This window comes from Pongo abelii, chromosome 17, assembly GCF_028885655.2.
Source record: "Pongo abelii isolate AG06213 chromosome 17, NHGRI_mPonAbe1-v2.0_pri, whole genome shotgun sequence".
Taxonomy (NCBI): Eukaryota; Metazoa; Chordata; class Mammalia; order Primates; family Hominidae; genus Pongo; species Pongo abelii.
The window spans coordinates 40,798,809-40,825,053 of record NC_072002.2 but is presented as its reverse complement, the minus strand read 5'-3'; the positions used below and the strand labels follow the sequence as shown (position 1 = coordinate 40,825,053).

At 45.2% G+C, this 26,245-nt stretch overlaps 1 protein-coding gene across 4 annotated transcripts in view; it reads left to right on the top strand.

Moving 5' to 3' along the window:
• KCTD1 (potassium channel tetramerization domain containing 1) overlaps window positions 1-26,245 on the top strand; it is a 205,605-nt gene that overhangs the window by 90,165 nt on the left and 89,195 nt on the right. Inside the window, exon 1 of one of the 4 annotated variants that reach the window (XM_024235809.3) lies at window positions 18,029-18,115. The exons of 2 other annotated variants lie outside the window; for them this stretch is intronic. Coding sequence is in view for 1 of the 2 variants with exons in the window: in XM_024235807.3 (XP_024091575.1) it covers window positions 21,018-22,826 (1,809 nt within the window). In the remaining variant the exon portion in view is untranslated. Of the gene's footprint in view, window positions 1-18,028; window positions 18,116-20,746; window positions 22,827-26,245 lie in introns of those variants that run through there. One more of the 4 variants, XM_024235807.3, reaches the window with a different exon arrangement.

The window sequence follows — 26,245 nt, the reverse complement described above, 5'->3', positions numbered from 1 at the left end:
ACCCCTTCTTCCCCCTCAACAATTAATGTAACAGTTTAGTTGTCATTGTCATGAGAATCAAGGCAATGTGCACCCCGCACCCCCCACCCCCCACCTCCATGATTTGTGTCCCAAATGCTTTGCGAGAAGAATCTGACAGCCTGAATAGAAGAGTGTTGTCGGGGGCGGGAGAAAGGCGAGAGAGGTAGGAAGTGTTTCTTTTCCATGACATTTGAGCTGTGAGTTGTCAGGAAGGAAGGGATCTGAGTGGGTTTTATCAGTTACTGAGAGAAGCTCTGCCCAAAGCACTAAGATTATTTCTCAGAGCCCCATGTAGTACTTCTGCAATTTTTAGGTGGCAGCTGTAGTGTAGTGAAGGAATACAGGATTTGGGATATAAGCACAGGGTTCAATTCTTGGCCCTGCATCTTAATACCTGGATTATTTGGGGGCAAGTTGTTTAAATGCTCTCAGCCTGTTTTCTTATCTGTCAAGTGTAGAATAATAATACTACTTCCTCATTTTTTTCTTGTGAAGTTTTGATGAGATAATACACGTAAAAGTGCTTTGTAACCTCTAACACACCATACAAAGGTCATATGATTAACATATTATTATTACAAGTGCTTTAGCTCAGTCCTTTTGTTAAAATGCTATTTATGCAATAGAGGTGGGATCAGTTAACAGACTAATTGCCTTTTGAAAATATTAAACAGTAATTCCTGTCCCTTCCTCTTAAATCAAATTGTTATGCCCAAACCAAAAAAAATAAGAAAATATTCTTTATTTTCCCAAAGAAAATATATTTGGAATCCAGCTTTGTATTTTCAACAGTATCAACAAGGGTCAATTTAGCACAAAAGATATCAGAGCAATTTGTTGAGCTTCCAGTGTTTTGCTTGCAATCTACAAAGCTGGGTATCAAAAGTATACCAGCAGCAGCAAATTAGTTACAAATTAACAGGAAGCAAACAGAGTGTTGGCCTTGATTAAGCCCTCCATGGATCATGTTAATTACTTTATTTTTTATTTGTACTATTCTACAGTGTAACGGTTTTAGATGCAATGATTATATAAATGACTGTCTACACAACCTACCTCATTTTTTTTTTTTTTATGTTGTAGGAAAAGAAATCGTTAAAAAAGTATGAGCTGAGGCTGGGTGTGGTGGCTTACACCCATAATCCCAGCACCTTGGGAGGCCGAGGTGGGTGGATTGCTTGAGCCCAGGAGTTCGAGACCAGCCTGGGCAACATAGCGAAACCCCGTCTCTACTAAAAATACAAATATTAGCTGGGTGTGGTGGTGCGTGCCTGTAGTCCCAGGTACTCAAGAGGCTGAGATGGGGAGAGCACCTGAGTCCAGGGAGGCCGAGGCTGCAGTGAGCTAGGAGTGCCACTTCACTCCAGCCTGGGTGACAGAATGAGACCCTGTCTTGGAAAAAAATAAAAAATAAAAAATACAATAATTGTATGAGCTGATCCATTTATATTTGTTAACCACTCCACTCTTTCCCTCTTGATAATTCCACTTATATTACCTTTGCTGTGTGTGGGGTTTCATTTAACATCACCTTGTGGAATCTATTAATCATGCTTCATTAAGTAGAAGGAAATGGGTAGGAAATGAATTTTCCAATGGCCAGAGAAGAAAAAGATCTAAAATGTTATGCTAACTTAAAATCCCACAAATGTTTACAAAACATGAGGCCTTGATCATCTTGATTTTGCTTTCAAAACACTATTTTTCTGAAAAATATGTCATTGTTGTTCTCCTCCTTCTGATGCAGTAAGAGAGGGAGCAGGTGGAGAAGGACAGCTGCTTTTTTATATAGATTAAAAGAAATCTCAATCTTCAAAGTTTCTATTTGCTGTAACAGTAGATGGTTTCAAAGAAGCACTTGGCCGGGCACGGTGGCTCACGCCTGTAATCCCAGCACTTTGGGAGGCCGAGGCAGGCAGATCATGAAGTTAGGAGTTCGAGACCAGCCTGGCCAACATGGTGAAACCCTCGTCTCTGCTAAAAATACAAAAATTAGCCAAGTGTGGTGGTGCATGCCTGTAATCCCACCTACTCGGGAGGCTGAGGCAGGAGAATTGCTTGAATCCAGGAGGCGGAGGTTGCAGTGAGCCGAGATCATGCCACTGCACTCTAGCCTGGGCAACAGAGTAAGACTGCGTCTCAAAAAACAAAAACAAACAAACAAAAAACCATCAGATCTCTGCCTCTAGAACAACAGCATTTCCCTCTCATCCCCACACCATCCCTAAGATGGAGACACAATTAACTTACTCTCAAGAAAGCATGTTGGAATTGCAAATAGATTCCAGAGTGGCTGTTACACAGTTTGTATGTAAATAACCTTCCGTTTCTTGAAACACTGAGAAATGCCTGGGGATTTCTTATCTGAAGGTAAGGATTAGCAGAAATCCTAAAAGATAGAGACCTTGGTGGTGTTTGGCTATAGCTCTTTAAAATGTAATTGGTGGAAGAGTAGGCAACTAGTGTCAAGGGAAGACTGGGCAGTATCTGAACTCTACTGGCAAAGAGAGGGTTTGCAGGAGCCTCTCAGAGTTATTCCCTTTTCTTTCTTCCCTAGCTCCCGGAGAGCCACTTGCAGCCAAGAAAACCAACCCTCCCCTGCTCGTTTGTCTCAGGGAACAGCCTTTTGTGGCACTACCCTCAAGGCTGATGCCTCCACCACCCCAAGGACATTGGGGCACAAATCCCTGACTGGAAATGAACAGATACATAGATCATAATCCCTTCCCTGTTTGCCCCCACCCCCAAACTTTTTTTTTTTTTTTTAGATCTTGCCTCCAAAGTAGAGCTTGGGGACTGTTGTCTAATCCAAACCACCAGGGGAAATGCCAGTTGTGTGGGCTGTGACTTTGGGATGAGACCACAGAGCCTGTAGAATCAAGTTGAACCTCAAAGTGCCAGCCTTGTGGATTTCGGCCCACAGGCTGCTCCAGCAGAATGTTCATGCAGATGCTCCTTGAACAAACTCCCTCCTCAGACTGCAAATTCAGCCTTCCCAAATGGATTTGTCAAGTTGGAAATCTCTTATATATACCCATCCTCACCCTTCGTAGGCAGAAGCAATTCTAGAGCTGTCTTCTCAGCGAATTGTTAACCAACTCAGAGCCTGGTGGTGTACCGGGAGTGGCAAGTTCTGTCAGTTTATTTCAGGACAGCCAGAAGGTGTTTGGTGGAACTGGTCCCGTGCCTCTGCAGTGCAGGTGTGGACCTGGTGGGGTGGGAAGTGCAGCCAGGGAAAACACAGGGCAGAAGCCTGGGCAGAAACTGTCCTTATGGAATCTGGCTTCCTACTCCCTACCCAGGTCACAGATACAGTGCTAGGATCCTTGGACAGACCATGAAACCTGGAGAATTGGAATTTCAAGAAGAAAATGGTTTAAAATGCCATAATCTTGCATTGAATTAATTGAAGAGGAAACAATATTTGATTACAGCTATTTGATACCACTTCAAAATAGCCATTAGATTCAACTCAGTTCAACAAATTGGTCCCTGTTGTGTGCTGGGGTCTGTGTTAGGCACTGAACATAATGCCTGGATACAATGAATCCCATAGGGTTCAGCTTCTACCAAGACAAGAAAGTTATCTTTTGGTGGGGGGGGGGGGGAGTAAAAAGTACTTGTCAAAGAAACACATTTTTCCTAAACAAAACTTAACATCATAAATCTGGAGAGAAAATTATCCAGTAATAATATACTCTCTGAATGGAAAATTCCCACAATAATAACAAAAATAACAATGATATGTATACTTAGTACAGCTCTATTTTTGCTTTTCATCTAATGATTTCAAAGAGTTTAGCAACCACTGCTGAGCTAATCCTTAGTACTAAACTTGACTCTTCCATCCTTCTTTGAAAAAAAAAAAAAAATTGGCACTAACACCTCAACATCCCACAGGGAAGAAGTTCTGGAAACAAAGCATGGCTCACTCCCACACAAGCATCAAGCAGCAAATTAAAGACAGTCTAATTCATCCAGAAAAGTAAGTTGGGACCCAGAAGAATCAAATGAATGCCCACAAAATGAAAGTCATTTAAAAAAGAAATACAAGTTTCTTTCTCGCAGGTGAAAAGGAAAAACTTTTCAATGTACCATTGGGCATTCTTGATGGGTTTATATCTCTCAGAGATGTAAGTTCCAGAGTATACTCTGGGAAGGCTTTCATTTTCAAAGACAGAATTTAAATCCTGTTTTAAAAACAGAAAGGGAGATAAAGATTTCATTTCCATAACATGGTATGTAAAGACAACTTGATTCAGCTGATGATCTCCAAGCTCTTTGATGAATCCCCTCAGAACCACATCCATATAAAGGGAAAGGTTATGAATGAAAGAATTCAATTGTTTGCAAAAATAAAGGGAGACTCTGCCAGAGATAGAGATGATCTGGAACAGAACTGGTCCCTAATTACACAGTAATCTGACACCTTAGCACTCTCACCCTGCAGTCTTCACCTTCAAAGGATCTTCCCAATATTAATGAATTCTTCACCTCCTTTTCTCTCATCTTCTCCATAATAGCTACTCTTTAAAGAAAAGTTGGTCTAACTTTTTAGAAGACTTGACTAACATTATCATTTTAGCCTAGGATTTAGTCACAAGTATCTCTTTCCTTTTGATGCTTTGTGGTGTTTCCTCTTGCCTGGTTTTGAATACATATTGCAGGCTGTGTTTATGACCCTTTGAATTTTTTTTTTTTTTTTCTTGAGACAGAGTTTGGCTCTTGTTGCCCAGGCTGGAGTGCAATGGCACGGTCTCAGCTCACTAAAACCTCTGCCTCCCGGGTTCAAGTGATTCTCCTGCCTCGGCCTCCCGAATAGCTGGAATTACAGGCATGCATCACCATGCCCGAATAATTTTGTATTTTTAGTGGAGACAGGGTTTCACCATGTCGATCAGGCTGGTCTTGAACTCCCGACCTCAGGTGATCCACTCACCTCAGCCTCCCAAAATGCTGGGATTGGAGGCATGAGTCACTGTGCCTGGCCTGAAACTGTTATTACACACACTCATACACACACAGCAGCCTTGCTGGGAAGATGTTATTATAATAAAATAATATAGAAGTATTACCATAGGACAAAGATCAGAGATGGCTTTCTAAAAGCTTCAAAGACATGTGTGAGCTGGGTCCTAACAGATAACTAGGAATGTGTCAAGTGTGTAAGAGGGAAAGGCATCCTAGGCAGAGGGGAGCTGTTTGGAGAAAGGCTCGTGACATGGATGGGAATTGACGGTCCAGGTATAAGGCACACTGCAATGCAGCTAGAGCCCAGGCCTGGGGTGTATATTGAGTTAATCGGAATTTGACTGGAAAAGTGACTTACTCAAGCTTACACAGTAGAAAGTAGCACTGCCTGATCTCAGTGAGGCTATCTGGCTCCAAGTCCATGCTCAGTCTGAGTTAGCACCCCAGTCCTTCTCCTTGTACAAAAAATGAATGGATATAAGGAGCTCACAGCCAAATGGGTGATACAGGCATGTAAATTCACAATTACAATACATGCAAGAAATATCTGTCAAATACCTTCTATGTGCCAGTAACTATGCTAGGCAATGTGAATACAACAAAAAAAAGCCCCTCTCTTTGAATGAAGCCTAAGGAGTCTGGTTAAGAAGAAAAATAGCAATTACAATACCTGTCTAAAGTGCTGGGGAACCAAAGGAGAAATCTGCCATACAGAGTGAGAGAAGGCGCCTCAGAGGACTTGAGCTAAGACTGGAAGACTCACAATTCAGTGGTTGGCACTACCAAGGCAAGATCATGATCACTGCTAACATGAATAAGCACTTAACAGTATGCCAGGCACTCTTCTAAGCTCTTTATCCATATTGACTCATTTAGTCCTCACAACAATCCCCTACTCTATAAACAAAAAGGTGAAGGATTTTGCCCAAGATCACACGACACATAAGTGGCAGTGCCAGAATTTGAATCCAAGTTGTTTGGTGCCAGAGCCCATATACTCACCGCTATACTACACTCTCTTGCTTTCACAGAGAGGGAAGCCCAGGCCTGCTGAAGTCAGGGAATGTTTCCAAGAGGAGGTAACATGTGAAATCATTCCAAAAAGATCTCTGGGAGTTGAGTTGTTGAGCCAGGAGATGAAGAGTATGGCCAAGGGCATAAGAGTCAAGGTAGGATGAGAGACAAGTGTTTTCAAGGAAGAGCAATTACTTCCTGGTAGCTGGAGGGTGAGGCTGGTTTTGGAGAATGGTGGACCCCTGTAAAGGAGTAGGCAGGGAGTACGTTATAGTTTGGTTTGTTGGTTTTCAGGGAAGACAAACTTACACCAATAGTCTAAGTTAAAGGATACAAAGGACCGGGGATCAGAGACTAAACTCAGCCTGGACACGTTTGCAGGCTGCCCACTCTCCTGTGGGTGGTGCTGCCTCCAGTTTCACCTTCTACTTTGTTTGCTGCATCACTGAACAGCAGAAGTGGCCTGAATTAGTGTGATGCCATTGGAACTGGAGAGCATGGGCTGAATGGAATGGATTTGACATAAAGGAGAGGAAGCAGGGAAGGGGACTACAGAGTTCCTAGCTCAGGTGCATTGCAAAGATGGGAAATAAAGCAGGAGGAGCAGATTTGGATGGTGTTGCAGACGGAACTGGGTTCCTCCCAAATTCATATGCTGAAGCTCTAACCCTGCAGTGTGACTCTATTTGGAGATAGGGTTGTTAAAGAGGTAATTAAGGTTAAACAAGGGCATAAGGGTGGGCCCTAATCTGGTAGAACTGATGTGTTCATAAGAAGAGAGAGATGCCAGAGAGCCCTCTGTCTCCAGGCTCTCACAAGAGAAGAGGTCATCTACAACCAGGAAAAGAGGCCTCACCAGAAACCAACCCTGCTGACACCTTAATCTTGGACTTCCAGCCTCCAGAACTGTGAGAAAATTAATTTCTGTTGTTTAAGCCACCCAGTCTATAGTATTTTGTTAATGGTACCCCAAGCAGATTAATACAAAGGAAAAGACTATTTTCAACCTTTGGATGAAGACATAATAGATGGATTTAAAAACAAATCTTGAGGCCGGGTGCAGTGGCACATGCTTGTAATCCCAACACCTTGGGAGGGTGAGGTGGGAATATCACTTAAGCCCAGGAGTTCAAGACCAGCCCAGGCAACATAGGGAGAACACCCCGCCCCCACCCCCCCACTCCACCAGTCTTCACACACAAAAAATAAAAATTAGCTGAGCATGGTGATGTGTGCCTGTAGTTCCAGCTGCTTGGGAGACTGAGGTGGGAAAGTCACTTGAGCCTGGGAGGTCAAGGCTGCAGTGAGCTGAGATGGCACCACTGGAGGCCAGCCTGGGTAGCCCTATCTCAAAAACAAACAAACAAATCTTGAGATACAATTGGCAGGGCTTGGTGCTTCAGTGGAAGTGGAGTCTGAGAAAGAGTGAGAAGGAGGATGGGGTGGTGCCTTTCCCTGAGTCAGAGATTTGGGAGTTGCACCTGGGCAGAGGGTGAAGGCATAGTTAGGATTTCTTGGTTGTAAGCAAGAGAAATTTAAGACAGGGCTGATTAACTATAGGGATGTAGTGAGACTAAAAGGGAAGTGGAACCTCATTCAAACCCAACATCAGCACTCTAGGAGAGTGAGACTCCTTGGAGGCCAGACTAGACGGTGGGTCTGGATACAGAGCAGCCCCAGGCCCTCAGCAGGTGCTCACACCAGCATGGGACTGGGCTGATTCCATGGCCCTGCCCCCTTTCTTCTAACTACTGACTACTCTGACCCTGATTCCTAGAGAAAGAGAGACTGTTTGGCTCAGGAGTTTCAATCCAGCCTTCTAGTTAGCCCAGGGATTGGCTGCCCAGGGACCCATCCTTGGGCACATCCATTATAGTTGCTGGTGATGTGACAGACCACTTGGCTTGACAAATCTGTCCCTTCATCAGTGGCCATGAGCAAATCAGCATCCTTAGAAAGGTCTGAGGTGTGGCAGGCACCGCAACAGAAACACCTAGAACAGAGGGTGGGCGTGGTAAGAAGACCGTTGTGTTGGTTTTAGGCTTATTGGATTTGGAGGACCTGCTTGACATGCAAGCAGAGAGACCCAGAACGTATATCTACAATAGGCACCTGGAGACATGGGCCACTCAACAGAGCCACGAAGGCCATGGAGACAGAGTTCAGAGATGACAGCACATGGATGGACCCAATTCCTATTAAATAAGCAATAAAGGGACACATACTCACGTTGCAAAATTCAAACAATACCAAAGCATGGAGTATAAGAAGTTAAAGTCTCTCAATGCCACTCTCTTCTCCCAAAGTCACCACTGTAAATGATTTTATGTGTTTTCTTTTTACTCCACTGCAGTTACATTTGTAAAATATGTATGTATCATTTTAGGTCAGAGTTTTTTTTTCAGCAAATGGGCTTATACTTTTCATTAATTTTTTTACTTGCTTAAAAAAATGTCTTGGAGACCACTGCACTCAGCACTTACAAGCCTACATTATTCTTTATAGATAGTGTTCTGTTGAGTAGGTGAGACATAATTTATTTATTCACCATCTGCCTCTGAAGTTAGATTGTATCCAATGATTCTTTATTACAAACAATGCTTCAAGAGCACCCTTGTACATATATCTTTGTGTGCAGCCCATTTCTAGAAATGATTTACTGCGTTGAAAGGGATGTGCATTTTCCCACTGTCCTCTAAAAAGACTACCATTTACCCTTCTAGCAATGATAGAGGATGCACATGCTTATTGCTCTACACCCATGTGAACATTTCTTAAACTATTTTGCATCAGACTGCTTTAAGATGTTGAAAGCTATGGATTTTAATTCTAGAAAAATACACAGATGTACATATACAGAACATTTCGCATACAATTTCTGCAGGTTCACAGACAACCTAAACACACCCCAGAACACACCCTTCCCCACCCCCTGCCAGACCTGAATAGACATGTATGAATGGGTGCCAGTCTAAGGGGAGCGGGTCCCAATCTTAGTTGCACATTAGAATCACCTGCAGGACTTTGAAAAGTCCCCATGCCCAGGCCACTTCCCAGACCTATTCGATCTGGTTCTTTTGGAAAAGGATCTGGGTATCAGTATTTTTTGCAAGTTCTCTGCGTGATATTAACATGCAGCCAATCACAAGAACCACTGCAGTCTAGGAGAGGCCTGAAGAAGGATTAAAAAGAATTTAATAACAGAAAACCAGAGTGTACAAGGGGCTCTTGGGGGGCTCACACGTGGCTGGAGGAGCTTTTATTTTAACAAATCTGGGGTGGGCTCTAGCACTGATACATATTTTTTGTTGTGAGAATGTTTGTCATACACAAAAGTAGAGAGAATGAACACCCATGTAACCTATGTTAAATACTTAAAAAAAAATTTTGCCATATTTTCCTTATCCGTTGTTTTTTTTCTGGTGGGGGGAAGGTGGTAAGGGCTAACATTTGTCTTAAATTATTCTGCAGTGTTTAAATTTTTAAAAGCTCCCCGGTGATTCTAAGGTATAGCCAATGTTGAGAATCACGTGTAATGTGAAGCCTCCCAAAGAGAAGGAACCCCAAGGAACGAGAGTAGAAGGAAGAAAAGCCAAATGCAAATCCGAGAACTTGTAACTTACAACCAAAGGGAGAGTGCTCCACTGAAGGGCACTGGCAAAAGGGCCTGGCCATTGCGTCCTGCAGCAGAAGGTCACTGCTTTTGACCCTCCTAGAGACATGGGATTTGGAGCTGGGCCTTAAAGAATCAAGACAATTTAGATCAGTGGAAAGGAGAGGGGAAATTTCCCCATTGGAAAGGAAGCTGATATTTTAGGGTTGAGCCTACTCTGCTTCAGGCCTTTTAACAGCCCCTCCTACCATGGGAGCCATAAAAAAGATTCTGAACCCCGCAGTCCTCCTGAATTGACCCAGAGAGGCTCACCAGGCTCCACACCCTTGATCCTTAGCCCCACCATTCCTCCTTTACTATGCTGACTCTTCCCTCTGGGGATGTGTATCTGCCTCTTCTAGGCCAGTGGTTCTCACAGTGGGGTCCAGGAACCAGCAGCAGCATAATCACCTGAGGGTGTGCACATGCTCAGCTTCACCCCAGACTGGCTGAATCAGACATTCTGAGGGTGAACCCAGCACTCTGTTTCTTCTCTTTTCTTGTTTTCTTTTTTGTGGGTACATAGTAGGTGTATGTATTTTGGGGGTACATGAGACATTTTGGTAAGGCATGCGATGCATAATAACCACATCATGGAGAATGGGGTATCCATCCCCTCAAGCATTTATCCTTTGTGTTACAAACAATCCAATTATACTCTTTTAGTTATTTTAAAATATACAGTAAAATTATTGTTGACTATAGTCCCCCTGTTGTGCCATCAAATAGCAGGTCTTATTCATTCTTTCTAATTTTTTTGTACCCATTAATCCTCCCACCACTCCCCCAACCACCCCACTACCCTTCCCAGTCTCTGGTAACCATCCTCTACTCTCTATCTCCAGTGAGAACATGGGATATTTATCTCTCAGTGCTTGGCTTCTTTCACTTAACATAATGACCCCCAGTTCCATCCAGGTTGGTGCAAATGACAGAATCTCATTCTTTTCTTTTCTTTTTTTTTTCTATTTTTGCTTTTTTTTGAGACGGAGTCTTGCTCTCTCACCCAAGCTGGAGTGCAGTGGCACAATCTCAGCTCACTGCAACCTCCACCTCCCAGATTCAAACGATCCTCCTGCCTCAGCCTCCTGAGTAGCTGGGACTACAGGTGCGTGCCACCACACCCAGCTAATTTTTTGTATTTTTAGTAGAGACGGGGTTTCACCATGTTGGCCGGGGTGGTCCTGATCTCTTGACCTCGTGATCTGCCAGCCTCAGCCTCCCAAAGTGCTGGGATTACAGGCTTGAGCCACTGCACCTGGCCGATCTCATTCTTTTCTATGGCTGAATAGTACTCCATTGTGTATACAAGCCACATTTTCTTTATCTATTCATCTGTTGATGGACACTTAGGTTGCTTCCAAATCTTAGCTATTGTCAACAGTGCTGCAACAAACATGGGAGTACAGATATTTCTTCTATATACTGATTTCCTATCTTTTGGGTATATATCCAGCAGTGGGATTGCTGGATTGTATGGAAGCTCTATTTTCAGTTTTTTGAGGAACCTCCAAACTATTCTCCATAGTGGTTGTACTAATTTACATTCCCACCAACAGCGTACAAGCATTCCCTCTTCTCCACATCCTCGCCAGCATTTGTTATTGCTTGTCTTTTGGATGTAAGCCATTTTAACTGGGGTGAGATGATATCTCATTGTAGTTTTGATTTACATTTCTCTGATGATCAATGATGTTGAGCACATTTTCATGTGCCTGTTTGCCATTTGTATGTCTTCTTTTGAGAAATGTAGGCACCCTGCTTCAACAAGCCTTCCGGGTGATTTGGAAACACACGCAAGTTCCATGATCACTGTCCTGGGGACTCCCAGCCAAATGTCCTCCTGATGTCTGAGCTCTCCAGAACTCTCTGGAGTCTTCCCCAACAGAGAGCTGGACTCATATCAGGGAGATGAAACAGAGAATGTCAGGAAATTAGACTGTGGCAAGACTATGGGGAGTTTGGACTTGAAACTAAAGTAAGAAAGGAGCCAAGATGATGTTTTGACCAGGGGAGGATATGTATTAAAGTGGTATTGGAGACCAGGTAGCTGCAGAGCTTCAAGAATGCAGCTTCACTCCAATCTCTGCTGAAATGGTAGGCAAAATTGGTGTATGTGTGTGCATCTTCTGAAGAGGTTTCACAACTTGCATTCAATTTTCAAGTGAATTCACCGCCCCAGAATGATTGCTAGAGAGGAAATTATTTTATTGCTTAATACATGAGCTTTGAGGCAGTGTTTCTCAAAGTGTGGTCACATTAGTATTAGAATTGTTTGAGCTGTGTGTTAAAAATATACATTCCTGGGCCACACTCAAGAGCTACTAAATCAGAATCTCTGAAGTTGGCACCCGTGAATCTGCATATTTTAAGCAAGTTCTCCAGGTAATTCAGCTAATTCTGATGCACTCTAAAAGTTATTATATCTCAGGCTCTAAATCTAAAAACTAACAATTCTAGGAAAGCAAAGTTAATAGTGAATTTAGAAAGCATGTTGACCACTAAAGCATGGTACTAAGGTCTATAAAGCACTTACTTCAATATCCAAAGTATCACAGAACTGGGAATGGTAGCCACAGCAAACACTTTCCTGGGCATTTCAGTGACCATCCACTTAAAAGCTGTATTCTGTATGTAATACCATATGAATAGCAAAAAAAAGCTTGAGGAATTCATCCTCAAACTCTGACAGTTCAACTAACTTCCCAGAGTTGGACAGAGAATAAGTTTGTGTGTTTTCTACGGCAGATTGCACTAAGATAACCATGAGACAGACAGGAGGAATGCTATTAATAGAAGAAACACTATTGACCATTTTGGGCTTATTGAAAATTTTCCCCTCCCTGGAGTCAGGGAGTTCCTGGAGAGAACCTTCTTTCCTTCCTGTCTCTTAGCAGGTGCTTGGCAGAGTTTGCCAAAAATCCACTTATTACGTAGTCTGAATTACAGATTTTCAAATACTGTATGTAGTACTTAAACAGTAAATGGCATGTGATTGAATTCACGGAAATAACACCCAAATGTATTTGGGTGGTTGTCTCTGGGCAGTGGGAATAGAACTGAAAGGTCCTGGTCTGGTGAGTTGTTCAGAAAGTGTGTGTGCCCTAGAGTCTGGCCTCACTAACTCTATGAGGTTGGGCAAGTTATTGAAGCTCTCTGGGTTTCTACGCATGTGAAATAGGAATAGGAACAACCCTCACATATACTCATAAGAAGAAATCGAGAGTGTTAATGTAAAAACCTAGGCCCACAGCAAGCATTCACTAAATGTTAGCAAGAAAGAAATATGATGCATATATGTTTCCAGATTTCTGTACTTCCCAAATCTTTGCCAATGAACACATACTGCTTGTATAATCATAAAAGAATGATAAACCACATTTTTGTTTTGTGCTTTTTAGTTTAAGGGAATGAGCTATAAAGAGAGAAAAGATTGTAAAACAACAGATGCAATCCATGTCAGGGGAGTTTGTTTTTACTGGGAGTAATGACACCATGTGACCCCTGGGGTATCCTAATCCAGGGACAGGCTGTAGGAAGACTAAACATGAAGAATGGTGAGGCTTCCCCTGGGAGCAATCATGCCCTGGCTCTGCAAACTTAGGTCACAGAAGAGAGGGGCCAGGTCACAATGTTTCCTGCTTCTCTGCCCCTCTCCAAGGCAGTCTCCTTCCATCAGGTGCAAAGCCTGGATCTCCATCATCAAATTAAAGAAATAGAACAAACCCATCCCAGGGCTTCTTTAAATATTCAGATAAACCCATGTGCCCCTATCAGTTAAATTAAGCTTTCCTAAGAAAAAGTAAGTCAATTAGTTCAAAATGTGGGTTAGTGCTTCTGGGTATTTAAAAGGGGATTTTTTTTTTCTTTTTTAGTTCATTTAGAAACACAGCCACGGGGCAGGTACATACCCACTCCTCTGCACATCCTGTGAATTGCCCCAATACACCCAGACACCAATTTCTGATATCTAGAGCTTCAAAATCTGGTCCTTAAACTTTCCCAATGTCATGAAGATATTGAAATACGAGCTTTAAAATTTATCTTGTTTTGCCCTTTGAGTACATATCGTTTATTTCACTATCATTATCGATACTCATTAAATGGTAACTGACATTGCTATAGAACATTGATAAGATGTGATTTTACCTTAATTTTACCCTTGTTTCTTCTCCATTCCACAAATACTTATTCTCTAAACTTCTGTGAACAGAGAGGTCTCTAAGACATTATAAAATGTAGTTCTACAGTATAGTTTGTGACATATACTATAAAATTCATTTGTCCAAGTGGCCTGGATGCAATAAACCAAACTTTACCAAAATACAAGTAAAGCAGGATATTTCCTAAGAAGATGAACTTCTAGAAGCATTTGTGGATCAAAGAATATGAACATTTTCATGGCTTTTGAAGAGGTTGCCTAATAATTGCATTCTTAAAAGGCTATTTCATTTTTATTTATTTTATCTTCATTTTTGAGACAGAGTTTCATTCTTGTTGCCCAGGCTGGAGTGCAGTGGCGCAATCTCAGCTCATTGCAACCTTCGCCCCCCGGGTTCAAGCGATTCTCCTGTAAAAGGATATTTTAATTTATATTGACAGTAAAAGAAGATAAGGATAACATTTTTGTACCAACATTTGGGTAGAAAGTGTTTAAGTTTTTATTTGTTTTGCTTGTACTAACTTAATAGACCACTTTATTTGAAATAACAGCAAACCGTTTCAGGAATATTTTAGATTGTGAGACCATTGTAAGTAGTTCTTCCATTATTTAAAAAATACATATTTGTTACATGACATATTATCACATACCTTTATCTCCTTTTCCACCATAATTAGTATTCCAATGACACTGAAATAAAATTTTATTTAATAACAGGACTAATGTCCACTTTAATCCCACATACCTTTTACAGATATATACAACTAGAAGATAAAGAAATGACTATCATTCTGAATTTTAGGTTTCATTTAACTTTGACAACCTTTACATTTGACTTCTTTATTAACCAAGTGAAGTTTCATGATCAGAATATTATAACAATGAGAGATGGTACACTTTTAGGCTCGACAAAAACCCAATTTACTTATGGAAAACTACATTTCTCTCGTACATTATTTGTTTTACAAATAGCCTAGGAAACAAGTAGGTGATTATTAGGTGGAAAGACCTAGAATTGTAGTTACCAGGTAGCAATTAGGAACTAAATATTCTATTCCTGTCAATTACTGCATTAAGTTTACTCTGACCTGTTTTTTGACAAAGCATTGAAGAAAAAAATAGGAATACCCTCTTTGCCCCAGGAGATTTACAATAGCCCAGGATTTCAATAGAAAGCACCTCTTTCTAGTCTGGTTGAATTTGTGGGCGTTCCTTTTGTCTCTGAATTCTTCACTGCCATTTCTTCTAAGACACAGATGGGTCCCTACTTCCAATAGCCAAGAAAACATGTACCAGTGTTTAGGTGGCCAAGTGTCAAAGGTGACACTTTCTCAGTCCATTTATACATGTGTCACAGTCCAAGACCTGGCAAAGTATATTCTGCCTTTCCAAGTTTCCCAAATCCTATTATACACAGGGGTATTTTAATGATAGGGAATTTTTCCCTTGAAGTTTTTTTCTTTCTTTTCTTCTCTTTTCTTTCTTTCTTTCTTTTGCCTTTTCTTTCTTTCTGAATTTTTCCCTTGAAGATTCTCTTTCCTTTCTTTTTTTCCTTCCTTCTTTCTTTTTCTTTCCTTCTGAATTGTTCCCTTGATTATTCTTTCTCTCTCTTTTCTTTCTTTCCTTCCTTCCTTCTCTTTCTTTCTGAATTATTGAAGATTCTTTCTTTCCTTCCTCTTTATTTCTTTCATTCTTTCCTTCCTTTCTTTTCTTTTATCTTTTCTTTTTTCTTTTTATCTTTTCTTTTTTCTTTTTATCTTTTCTTTCTCTCTGTCTCTTTCTCTCTTCATTCTTTGGTTCCTAGAGGCTGAATATGGTCAAGTGGTCCAAGCATGGCCTATGGAACCAGACTTGCCTGCCCTGGTTAGGTCTGGGAGACCTTGCGCAAATGTCTTCACCTTTTTTTTTTTTAACCCTCTCTGGCCTTAGTTTTCTTGTTTGCTATCAAGCTTGGGAAACGATAGAGCCTTAATTAATAAGAAGTAATGGTTGAATGTGTATGAATGTTCCAGACAATGTGTTAAGTGTTTTGTGCGTATCAACTTATTTAATTCTCAAAACAACCCCAAGGGGTAGGGACTGTTATCATTATCACCCAGGTAATATAATGAGAGAACTGAGCCATAGAAAAGGGTGGCTAGTAAGGCAAACTAGGATTCACACCCAGGTAGGCTGGCTTCAGAGAGAGTTTTTCACCACTCTGCTATACAACCTTTTGTTGAAGTTAGCTTTCTCCCCACACATAAATGTGTGTATATTTATTGGGTATCTACTATGTGCCAGTCACTCTGCTAAAATATACCAAGAAACTGAATTGGAAATGAACTGGAAATACAGAAATAAATAAGACAAAGTTTCTGCTCATGTGGAGTTATTTTTCTTTTCTTACACTTTGTCAATTTAGATGACATGGGTTCAATTTTCATCTGAGTTCAAAAAAATTACTCAAGATGATCTTCAGTTGAATTCAACAGAATTAATAGCTAAACTCTGAGACAGGAGTGGTGGCTCACTTGAGCCCAGGTGCTCAAGACCAGCATAGGCAACATGGGGAAACTTATCTCTACAAAAAATACAAAAATTAGGAAGGCTTGGTGGAGCAGGCCTGTAGTCCCAGCTACTTGGGAAGATGAGATGGGAGGATCACTTGAGCCCAGGAAGTTGAGGCTGCAGCGAGCCATAATCATGCCACTGCACTCCAGCCTGGGTGAAAGAGTAAGACCCTGTCTCAAAATTAAAAAAAAAAACCTCTAAAACCAAGATATACCAAAATAGTTTCAATTTGAATTCATATTTAGCCTTGAAAGCCCTTTATGAATCTTTTAGTAATTACATCAAGACAGTATGGCATCTCTTTTAATTTGTGTCTTTAAAATGATGAACTAAATGCTTTTTCTGGCCTCTGCTCTCAAGAGCCCACAAAATTCCTGAAATTTAACAATTTAAATCCTCCCCAGCCCACCTCTCTTAATAGAGACACTTCCATTCCCCAGATCTGCCTTCAGAAGGGGCAACATTAACTCTGCTGAAAGAAAAGGGTCCCTCACTCTACTTCTGCAATAACTTTCTAAAGCATGTTCCACTAGAGAGGGAATTAATGATAAGGAAATATTCATCCAAAGCAGCCATTAAATTCATTTTAACTTGCAAACAATAATGTTGCCTTGTAGTTACTATTTGTCCTGATTTTTAATACAGAACTTCAGATTCATGTTATTTTTAATTTTTCACAAAAACTTCCCTGCTAAATGTAAGATTTAACCAAACACAGATTCTCTTCATTCGATATAAATGACAAGTGCTCACCATGTCCCCAGGCACCAGACTGAAACTACAAGGGTGTGTGTTGCTTTAGTAGAGAGGAAACAGGCAGATAAAAAGCAACTACATCCAGTATATTAACAGATGATACTCAGAAAACTGGAAGCAAAAAGGAGGAAGAGCTGAATATGTTTCTGTATAGTATAACCTTTCATAAAATGTGAGCCTCAAATGGAAGTAGTTGGGTTATGAATCGAGGGGGAAACATTTGGAGTTTTTCATGCCGAAATAACCATGTCACTATTTTCAAGTATTCTGAGAAGTGGAGAAGCACAAATATACAGAGACCCCCACCCCCACCAGCAAAAGGTGGAGAATCTTGTTAAAAGTTGTAAACATCTTACCATAGTTTAGAGAGTTCTGACAGTTAAATAATTGGAATAAATGTTGCCTATAGTACTGGGATTATAAAGAAGTCAGTATCTTGCACAAGAAATAAAGCATCCTTTCAAAGGGGTGACCAGCAGCTTCGATTGTCAAGGTGGTAGTCTGAACGGACTTCATGATATGAAGAGGTCAAGTAGAGGAATCGGATGCTGGCTGATAGGCAGAACGACAACCAATATTGCCTCTACAGAAATAATAAGAAGAAAGCTTTTTTGATTCTTTCATTTTGGAATTGAGTGTATGGAACCACAGGATGTTTTTAAGGGATCATTTATTAAACTTGGAATTGAACTACTTTATGAACTCCACTGTAATTTTGTGTTATTGGGTTTTAAAAATTAAGCAACTTTCCTTTTCTTTTTTTTTTTTTTTTTTTTTTTGGTCAAGGGGAAGCAGGGTATATATCTATATCTGTTTTTCTGGGTGTTCTTTCCGTGACTCCTACAGATAGTAGCCCAAAGACGTCTTCTTTTCCAGTATTTAATGAAGTATCCTACGGGCAGATCATTTTGGTAGCCTTTCCGGAGCTGGTGCAACGAAGCAGATCCACAGTTGCCCGATAATCAGGCCAAGGCATACTTTCCAAGGTGCGTTTTTCATACCGAATTTAAGCGCGGGTCCTGCCCGTTGTTTGCAAACTGTCCAAGCAGCACCCAAAACTGCTGCTTTTCCAAGTCCGTTAAGAAGTTATTTGCGCTTGGGGTTTTTCGGTTCTGCTATACCCCACCTCCTTCCCCTGACTTTTGCCAGTAGAGACCTGCCCTGGGGGATTTTTTGTCCTGGGAGCACAAAACTATTTTCTTTTCTGGAAATAAGTTGACGTCAACTGGGAGCTGTTTTGGGTTGCTTTGTTTCCCGGAGCGTCCAACCCAGCACACCGCCTCCGGCAAACTGCGAGCAATTCAAAGCAGCTCGCCCAGTAGGGAGGGGAGCTGGTGGGAGGGGGTGGACCCCGCCGCCCGCACAGGTGGGGAGACCTGGGTGGCGGCTCCGCTCCCAGGCTGGAGCGTGGGCCTGGGTCTCCTGCCAAGCCAGGAGCGCAGCCCGGAGCCAGCGCGGCCCCCGGGTCCCTGCGCTTATGGCGAGGGCCGCGGGGGAACAGCCCCTGGTGGGTAACTTGCCGGGCACCCACCTGAGTTCTCCGCACCGCGGCCCGAAAACCTGGGAGCGTCCCAGGTTAAAGGGCCAGCCCTCTGGAAGTAGCCGTGTGTGACTAGTGTGTGCCAGCTCGTATGTGGGGGTCCCAGTGTGCAACTAACTTAGGTGCTCACCGCAGCCTCGGAGAAACGAACACGCCTTTCTGCACGTGTCCAGGGCGGGTGCGGAGGGCAGTGCATTGTGAACAAAGCCGGCCACCTCGCGCGCCGCACCTCGGGGACGATTCCCGGACGGTTCTCCGCGGAGAGCCGGGCGGATGAGAGCGTGGTGTGTGTGTGTGTGTGTGTGTGTGTGTGTGTGTGTGTGTGTTTCCCTAAGGAGCCGGAGGCGGCCCGCGAAGCAGGGACTTGCTCTAACTTGTTTCACACCTGGCGCGGTTTCCCCAAAGCTCGGGTGGCGTCCAGGGCCGGGGAGGCACGCGGAGGACCAGCAGCGTTCGCTGCAGAAAAAGACATCGTCAACTCCCACTCAGAAGCCCGCACGGCCCTGAGACCTGGTCTTTCATTCTTTCTTATAAAAGAAAATACAAATTGATGGATGGGTTTCAATTGATGCGTAAAATGTATCCCTTGAGAGCAAGACAGGAGGGCCCGGGAAGGGGGAAACAGGCAGTTGACATGACTCTCACAGCCTAACTGCAGAGAATTCGGACTTGGAGGCAAATTCGAGGACGCACCCGAGGAGCAGGCGAGGCTGCCTCCCAGAAGGACGGCCTGGTACCGGGGCGCGCTGCTGGGAACCTGACTCCCTCGTGTCCCCTCACCCCAGGGACTCGTAGCTGGCCCGCGCGCCAGGGGACACACGGGCTGCGGGAGGAAGTGAAAGTTAGGATGCAGCGCGAGCTCCGAAAGTGGCCTGGGCCGTGCCTCCTAAGAGAACAGCCGAGGTCCCGGCTGGCTCTGGGACGCTGCCCCTGGGCCGGGAGAGCGGGAGGCGGCGACGCAAGGACGCGCCCGGAGCCTGGGCGCGCCGGGGGCGGGCGTTTGGCTGGAAGTGGGGCAGTGTCTCCTATGGGAAAGCGAGACCCGGCGAGCTCTTTGGCTGCTTTTCCAGTTTCCGAGGTGCCCGCCCCCGCGCGCCTGAGGCAGCGCAGCCCGGAGGGCGAACGAATGGCGGTTGGCAAACTTTGAGTGAGAGTGCGCTCCGGATCCGAATTACCGAATTGTGGCTGCGGCAGGGTCGGCCGAGACCCAAGTTCGCTTTTTCCGCCTGCCCGATGGGCCTTAGGGAGACTTCAGCTCCAGCCTGGTGGAGCGCCTCGCCCGAGGGAGTTGTGTCACTTTGCTCGGGGGCAGGGAGGGCGGCGCCCTGGGCGGGTGGGGAAGGGTCCCTGTGGCCCCTGGGGTCCCGAGCGCCTCTTCCCTCGTCTCCCCTCCCACCGGCCCCTCCCAGTCTTCTCTCCCTCGCTCCTTCCCGGGGCTGGCTGGACCGGCGCGGACTTGCCCCAGACCTACGGGGAGCGCCCCAGGTCTTTAATGACAGCTTAAATGTGGCTGTTGGAAAAGTCGAAAGGGATGAGGCTGACGTGGGGCGTGTTTCGCTCCTTTGCAAGAGTCGGAAAGGGAGTTGGGAGCCGCGCGGCTGGCCCCAGGCCCCCGCGCCTCGCCGCCAGCAAGTAGGTGGGGGAGCCGCCGCCGCCGCCGCCAGCCCCATCCCGCTCCCAAGCCTCGCCCGCTGCGCCCTGGCCGCGGGCGCCGAGAGGGTGCGGGGCCTCGCCGTGCCTCCTCCACCCTGCTCATTAACCTGCCTGCTCCGCTCCGCTCCGGGCGGCCCCAGACACGGGTTTCCCGCGGCAGCACCCGCGGCCCGCCCGGCGCAGCCGCCGCCCCGAACCCCCGGCTCCGGGGGGCAATGAGGGGGCAGTGGAAGGGGCACTGCTCCTCGGGCATTACTTAGAGAAACGAGACCGTCCCGCCCTCTCGCCGGCCCTCCCTCTCTCCCGCCCGGGCCCGCGCAATTCTCCGCCAGAGGGTAAGTTGGGAGTGTTTCGCCCCCACCGACAGCTCTCCCTCCCTTTCCTTTTTTTTTTTTTTTTCCTTCAAAGTTTTCTTAGAAGTGGGAGCCGGGTGGGGGAGGAAGAAGGTCTGGTCAGCCTCCGTCCTTTACCCTATCTCTCCCGTCTAACTTGTTCCCCCCTCCCCCTTCCCCTCCATCCCCTGCGCGCCGCTGCCCCTCCGGAGCTGCGCTCGGGAATGACAATTGGAGCGCGGCTCCTTTAAGAGCCCGGCTTTGCCTCCCGGTAGCTGAAGGTCATTAAACACAAAAGCTCTCAGCGCTGCGGTCCAATATAGCGCATGCGCCCTGCCCGAGGACTGGCAGAGAGACGGCAATATGGCGAGAATGCCTGGCAGCGGGGACTGTAACACCAGCGCGGGCGGCAGCGCCAGCGCCGCCGCCGCCGCCGCCGAGAACAATGGGGAGCGGGGCGAGGGCGAGCGCGGCGCAGGGGGCCGCGGCCGCCGCCACGGCCGTCCGCACTACTGCAGCGCGGGCGAGGAGGAGGAGGAAGAGGAGGAGGAGGACGAGATCCAGGAGGTGCAGATAACGGGGGACGAGGAGGAGGAGGAGGACGGAGGTGGGGGGCTGGAGGAGGACGAGGAGGAGGAGGAAGAGGAGGAGATGGGGCTGGACTGGGACGAGCCCCTGGAGCCCGAGGACTCGGCCGGGGAGGAGCTGGAGCCGGAGCCGGTCCATATGATCAATATGGACCAGAGCGCCGCGCTGGAGCCCGAGGCGCCGCCGCGACTGCTGGCGCCCCGGGCCCGCGGTGGGCCGCCCGGGGACGGCGCCGAGCTGGACCCCGACGTGCTGCAGCGCCCCGAGCGGGCCCGGCTGAGCGAGAACACCCGGCTGGCCACCCGCTACGCCGTGCGCATCTTCCGGGAGTACCTGAGCGAGAAGGCGCAGAGCCCGGACTTCGAGACCATGGACAAGGGGGCGCTGTGCCGCGTGCTGCGCTCCTTCTATGCCGAGGCCCGCTCCAAGAGCGGCCAGCTCTACAGCAAGTCGTCGCTCATCAGCATCCGCAGCTCCCTCAACCGCTACCTCAATGAGCCCCCGTACTGCCGCACGCTCGACCTCACCAAGGATCCCGAGCTGCGCAGCGCCAACCTGACGCTGGCCGCGGTCATCCGCAAGCTCGAGGAGCAGGGCGCCGGGCCGGTGGTGCAGAAGCAAGCCATCACGCGGGCCGACCTGCGCAAGCTGTACACCTCCAGCGTCTTCAGCACCAACACGCCCTTCGGGCTGCTCAACAAGGTCTGGTTCGAGACGTGCATGTACTTCTGTACCCGCGGCCGCGAGAACCAGCGTGAGTTGGAGGAGGACTCTTTTGGGCTGGCCATGGACGAGGACGGTCGCAAGTTCGTCTACTTCAAGTCCCTCGGGCCCTACCACAAGTCGCGCTCGTCTTCGTGGAGCAAGAAGCGCGCCGAGAGCAGCGACGAGGAGAACTTGCCCCGCATGTATGAGACGGGCACCGAGTTCTGCCCCTACGCCAGCTTCGTCAAGTACCTGTCGAAACGCAACCCTCTCTGCAAGGCGTTCTTCCAGCGGCCCCGGGACCACTGCAGCGAGGGCGATGTGACCTGGTACGAGAACAAAGCCATAGGCAAGAACTTGCTAGGCACTCGGATGCAGATGCTCTCCAAGGCGGCCAAGCTCTCCAAGACCTACACCAACCACTGCATCGGCGCCGTCTCCATTGCCACGCTCAACAGCATCGCGGGCATTGGCACCAAGCTGGGCTCGCCCGCCCCGCAGGGCTGCTACGCCGAGGCTCTGAACGGGGCGGCACGGCACCACTCCCACCACCCCCCCACCCATCCCTCCCACCACCACCGCCCCCAGCCGCCCTCGCTGGGGAACACTTACATCCTCCCCAAAGACAGCCAGGTCGGGCCCGACGTGAAATCCGAGGCTGCGCCCAAGCGCGCCCTGTACGAGTCGGTGTTCGGGTCGGGGGAAATCTGCGGCCCCACTTCCCCCAAAAGACTTTGTATCCGCCCCTCGGAGCCTGTGGATGCGGTGGTGGTGGTTTCCGTGAAACACGACCCCCTGCCTCTTCTTCCAGAAGCCAATGGGCACAGAAGCACCAATTCTCCCACAGTAGTTTCACCTGCTATTGTTTCCCCCACCCAGGTAACCAAACCAAACTCTATGCATGAAATGTTTCTCTGGTACCACTTCGGGACTAACTTTTGTGCTAATGCAGCTCTGGGTAGGGGGGAAGTTTTAAAAAGTAGGTAATGTACTGAATCGGATTTCGTTTCACCCTTAGAAGTTAACTCTCTTGGTGCTTTTTGGGCAACTTTACACCTAACCTTAAAAGATGTGAGAGAGGGCATGCTACCTAACAAATCACTGCTGTGCAGTAAGGCGAAAAACTTCAAAGTTCGCCGAACAAAAGGATTAGCTCACTCTTGCAGCCGCTCTTCATTGAATGCGTGAGTTTTATAAGGCAAAGACTGCGAGAACACTGTAAATGTAAAGGAAGCAGTTACTTAAGACATATTTGAATCAAGTAACCCTTAAAACACTCTATTACTTATTCGCCAAGACTTTAGAAGGTAGAAAAACAGTTATAAATTATTGAAAAGAAAACGTGCCAATCCCTCTTCCTGTAGCTTTTTTTTTTTTTTTTTTAAAGAAAAGGGGTGGAGAGTGGAGAGCCAGGCAGTTGAGTGCCAGTTTATACTGTAACATGTAGTTGAATGTAAACTGGCAGTGTGGGGTGCAATTTCCATAAACTAAAGTGGGAACGTGGTATCTGCAATTCCAGTCAGGCTACAAATTGGAGTATGGGCCTGTGATGCCCAGCACTGTGGGCACTGAAACATTGTTGTCTCCCCCCAGCCCCACGGAGCTCACTATCTAGGGGGCAGATAATACCTATGAAGTAGATAATTAGAGTAAGAGTGCTATCCCAGCAGCTGAGTCAGCATGGACAAATCCCTTCACTTCTCCTTGGCTTCACTGTCCTCATCAAAGAGGAAGAAACTATTTCCACCCTAACATGATTTAAGTCTAAGCAGTGCCAAATTCTGGGTCGAGATTGGGGCCTCTAGTGTTAGATTCTTCTTTCCTTATTTTCCCCAAGGTGTGGTATTTTTGTGAGTATTATTAAAGTTGCATTCATGTTTTGGACACTATCTAGGAGTCAGAAACCAGGGGTCTTTGGACACTGTGTTCTATTCTGCAGGCAGGAGTAGCCACTGGAGGTTTTACAACTTTGACCTGCCTGCCATCAAGCAGAAGTAGGAATTTTGCAAGTCTGAAGGTATAGTGCAGGCCCTCCAGGAACATATGTCAGGTACCTCTGTGCTTTTTCCAAAGTGGAAATTCCAGTTCTGGACACATTGACCCTTTCAAAAGTTTACCAGCTAATGCGCAAGCCTCAAGGCCAACTGAGAAAGGGGCTGTGAGTGGTAATATAAACACCAAAGTTCTCTAAAATACACAAGACCTGTAGGGTATGTGTCTTCTGTACTTCAGGTGTGTAGTCCATTTCTGACAGGTTGTGTTAGTGAGTTTTAAGAATGGAGAGGAGAATTGAGGGTTTGCTTTTTCTTTGAAAGCAAAAATAAATGGTCACATTCTTCTGATACAGTAAAAACCCTTGAAATGCCCTAGTTTAGAATAGCACCTGATTAATTAAGAGTTAAAAGCCTAAGAAAGTTTATTAAGGCATGCATGGCCTTGGGATAACAATGAAACAGTTTGTCTACTGGCATCTGTCTGCTGGTTTCTTGACACCGGTGTAATATAGAATTGTGACGTAAAGAACCACAAAAGATAAGAGGGTTTCGTTTCATTGGTTTGGTTTTGTTCTAAGGAATGCAATCTTTCAGTCATTATCTTTTATTTACCTGAGTAAAATAAATCAGTTCCAAAAAACTGTATACTGATGCTTTTATTATTCTTGCATTATTGTCAGGTAACTCCTAAGTTAAATATAGATTTGAGTGTCCATATGTGGCTTATATGATTATTATGGCTCTCAAACAAGATCTTAGCTCCAAGTCCCTGTTAGTTAAAACACTACAAAAAGTTGTTCAGTTTGCACATATTTAATAGTCAGCTTTTCACTTATGAAGTCTGAGCAGTCGAAGTATTGCTCAGTAGAAAGCTGACAGCAAACTTTTTCCTTCTTTGTGTAGTAAAATCACTGTAAGAGTTGAGGTTCAGTGCATTTCCTGGGGCTTAATGCCTAGCGGAGGTTGCTGGCCTGTGGCATTGCTTTGGGTCATCAACTCTTCTGGCTGGTCATTAATCCCCAGGAAATGCCCTGTGCAGCTCCAGCTTCAGTCATTATTACTTAATCATAAACATAGGCTCTCTAGCCTAATACTGACTGGGCTTTATCAAGTAGTGTCATACGGAATTCCACTTTTGACCATCTTAGAGACATCTTGATAACAGAGAGGTCACACACTGATGTTTTGATTTTCTACTAATGTTGCAAGTTTCTCAAAAGATGAAGAGCCTGCTTCTTTAAATGCACTTACTCTTTTTACTTCTTGAGGGTATTATTAAGTATATTATTTATGGGACTGGTTGAAAAATGAATGCATTCAAGGATTAACAAAGATGGAATGTGTGATTGCTCATGTAAAGTATCGCTTTTAGGGGGAGTGAGGAATTAGGGCAATGCTTGTGATGGTTGCTTTAACTGGTCCACTCTTTAATTCTCTTGAATGGTTGTGTTAAAAGTAAAGGGTAGTTTTAGGTCCCTTGTCCCCCAAATAGCTATTGTGATCTAAAATGATCCAGTTATTGGTACGGTTTGCAAGCTCCCAGGTGGAGGTCATGTAGTCCATTTTAAACTGCTTACCACTGTATCTTCCATCCTTATAACTATTCTCTTTGCATAAAAATAGAGCATTTTTCCTACCTCAGAGAACAGTACTTCAGTTTAGAGGGATGATAGAGATTTATAATTTTGTTCTTTATCATTCTCAGAGGAAAAAATACTAATAAAGTTTAGATTCTGAATGTCATAGTTTTGTCACTACAGTTTTTGTAGACATGTCTCTGCTGTGCCAAACAAAAGTGTGAAGCATTTGCAAGCTGTGACAAAGGTGTCTTTAGTTGCACTTGCTTGACCCTAACCTAGATTATTTCCAGAAATACTTTTCAGGAATTCTGTAGAGAGGACATCTATTAGTGGAAAGATTTTGGGGGCTGGTGCACATCCCCTGTTTGTGTTTTATTGTCTTCAACGTGGGCCGTTGGTCCTTATAGTTAGCAGGGTGGGAACTGCAGCAGGCTGCAAGCAGGCTGACACAGTTGTTCATTAACTTACCTTTGAGGAGAAGCCAGAGGCTGACAGCTCAGGGAATCCACTCAGGTGCTGTAGGGGCAAGGAAGAAGGAATATTTAATGTATCTACTTAATAGTGAAAGGCATGTATTTTATGTATTATTGAAATAACTGCTAAGGTCCTATTTTGAATTTGAAGACTAAGAGGGAGGGGTGTTCTTTATTCCTTATAGATGGAATCAAATTTTTATAAACATGAAAGGAGTATAGCAATTGTAACAAGACTTCTTGCCATGGTT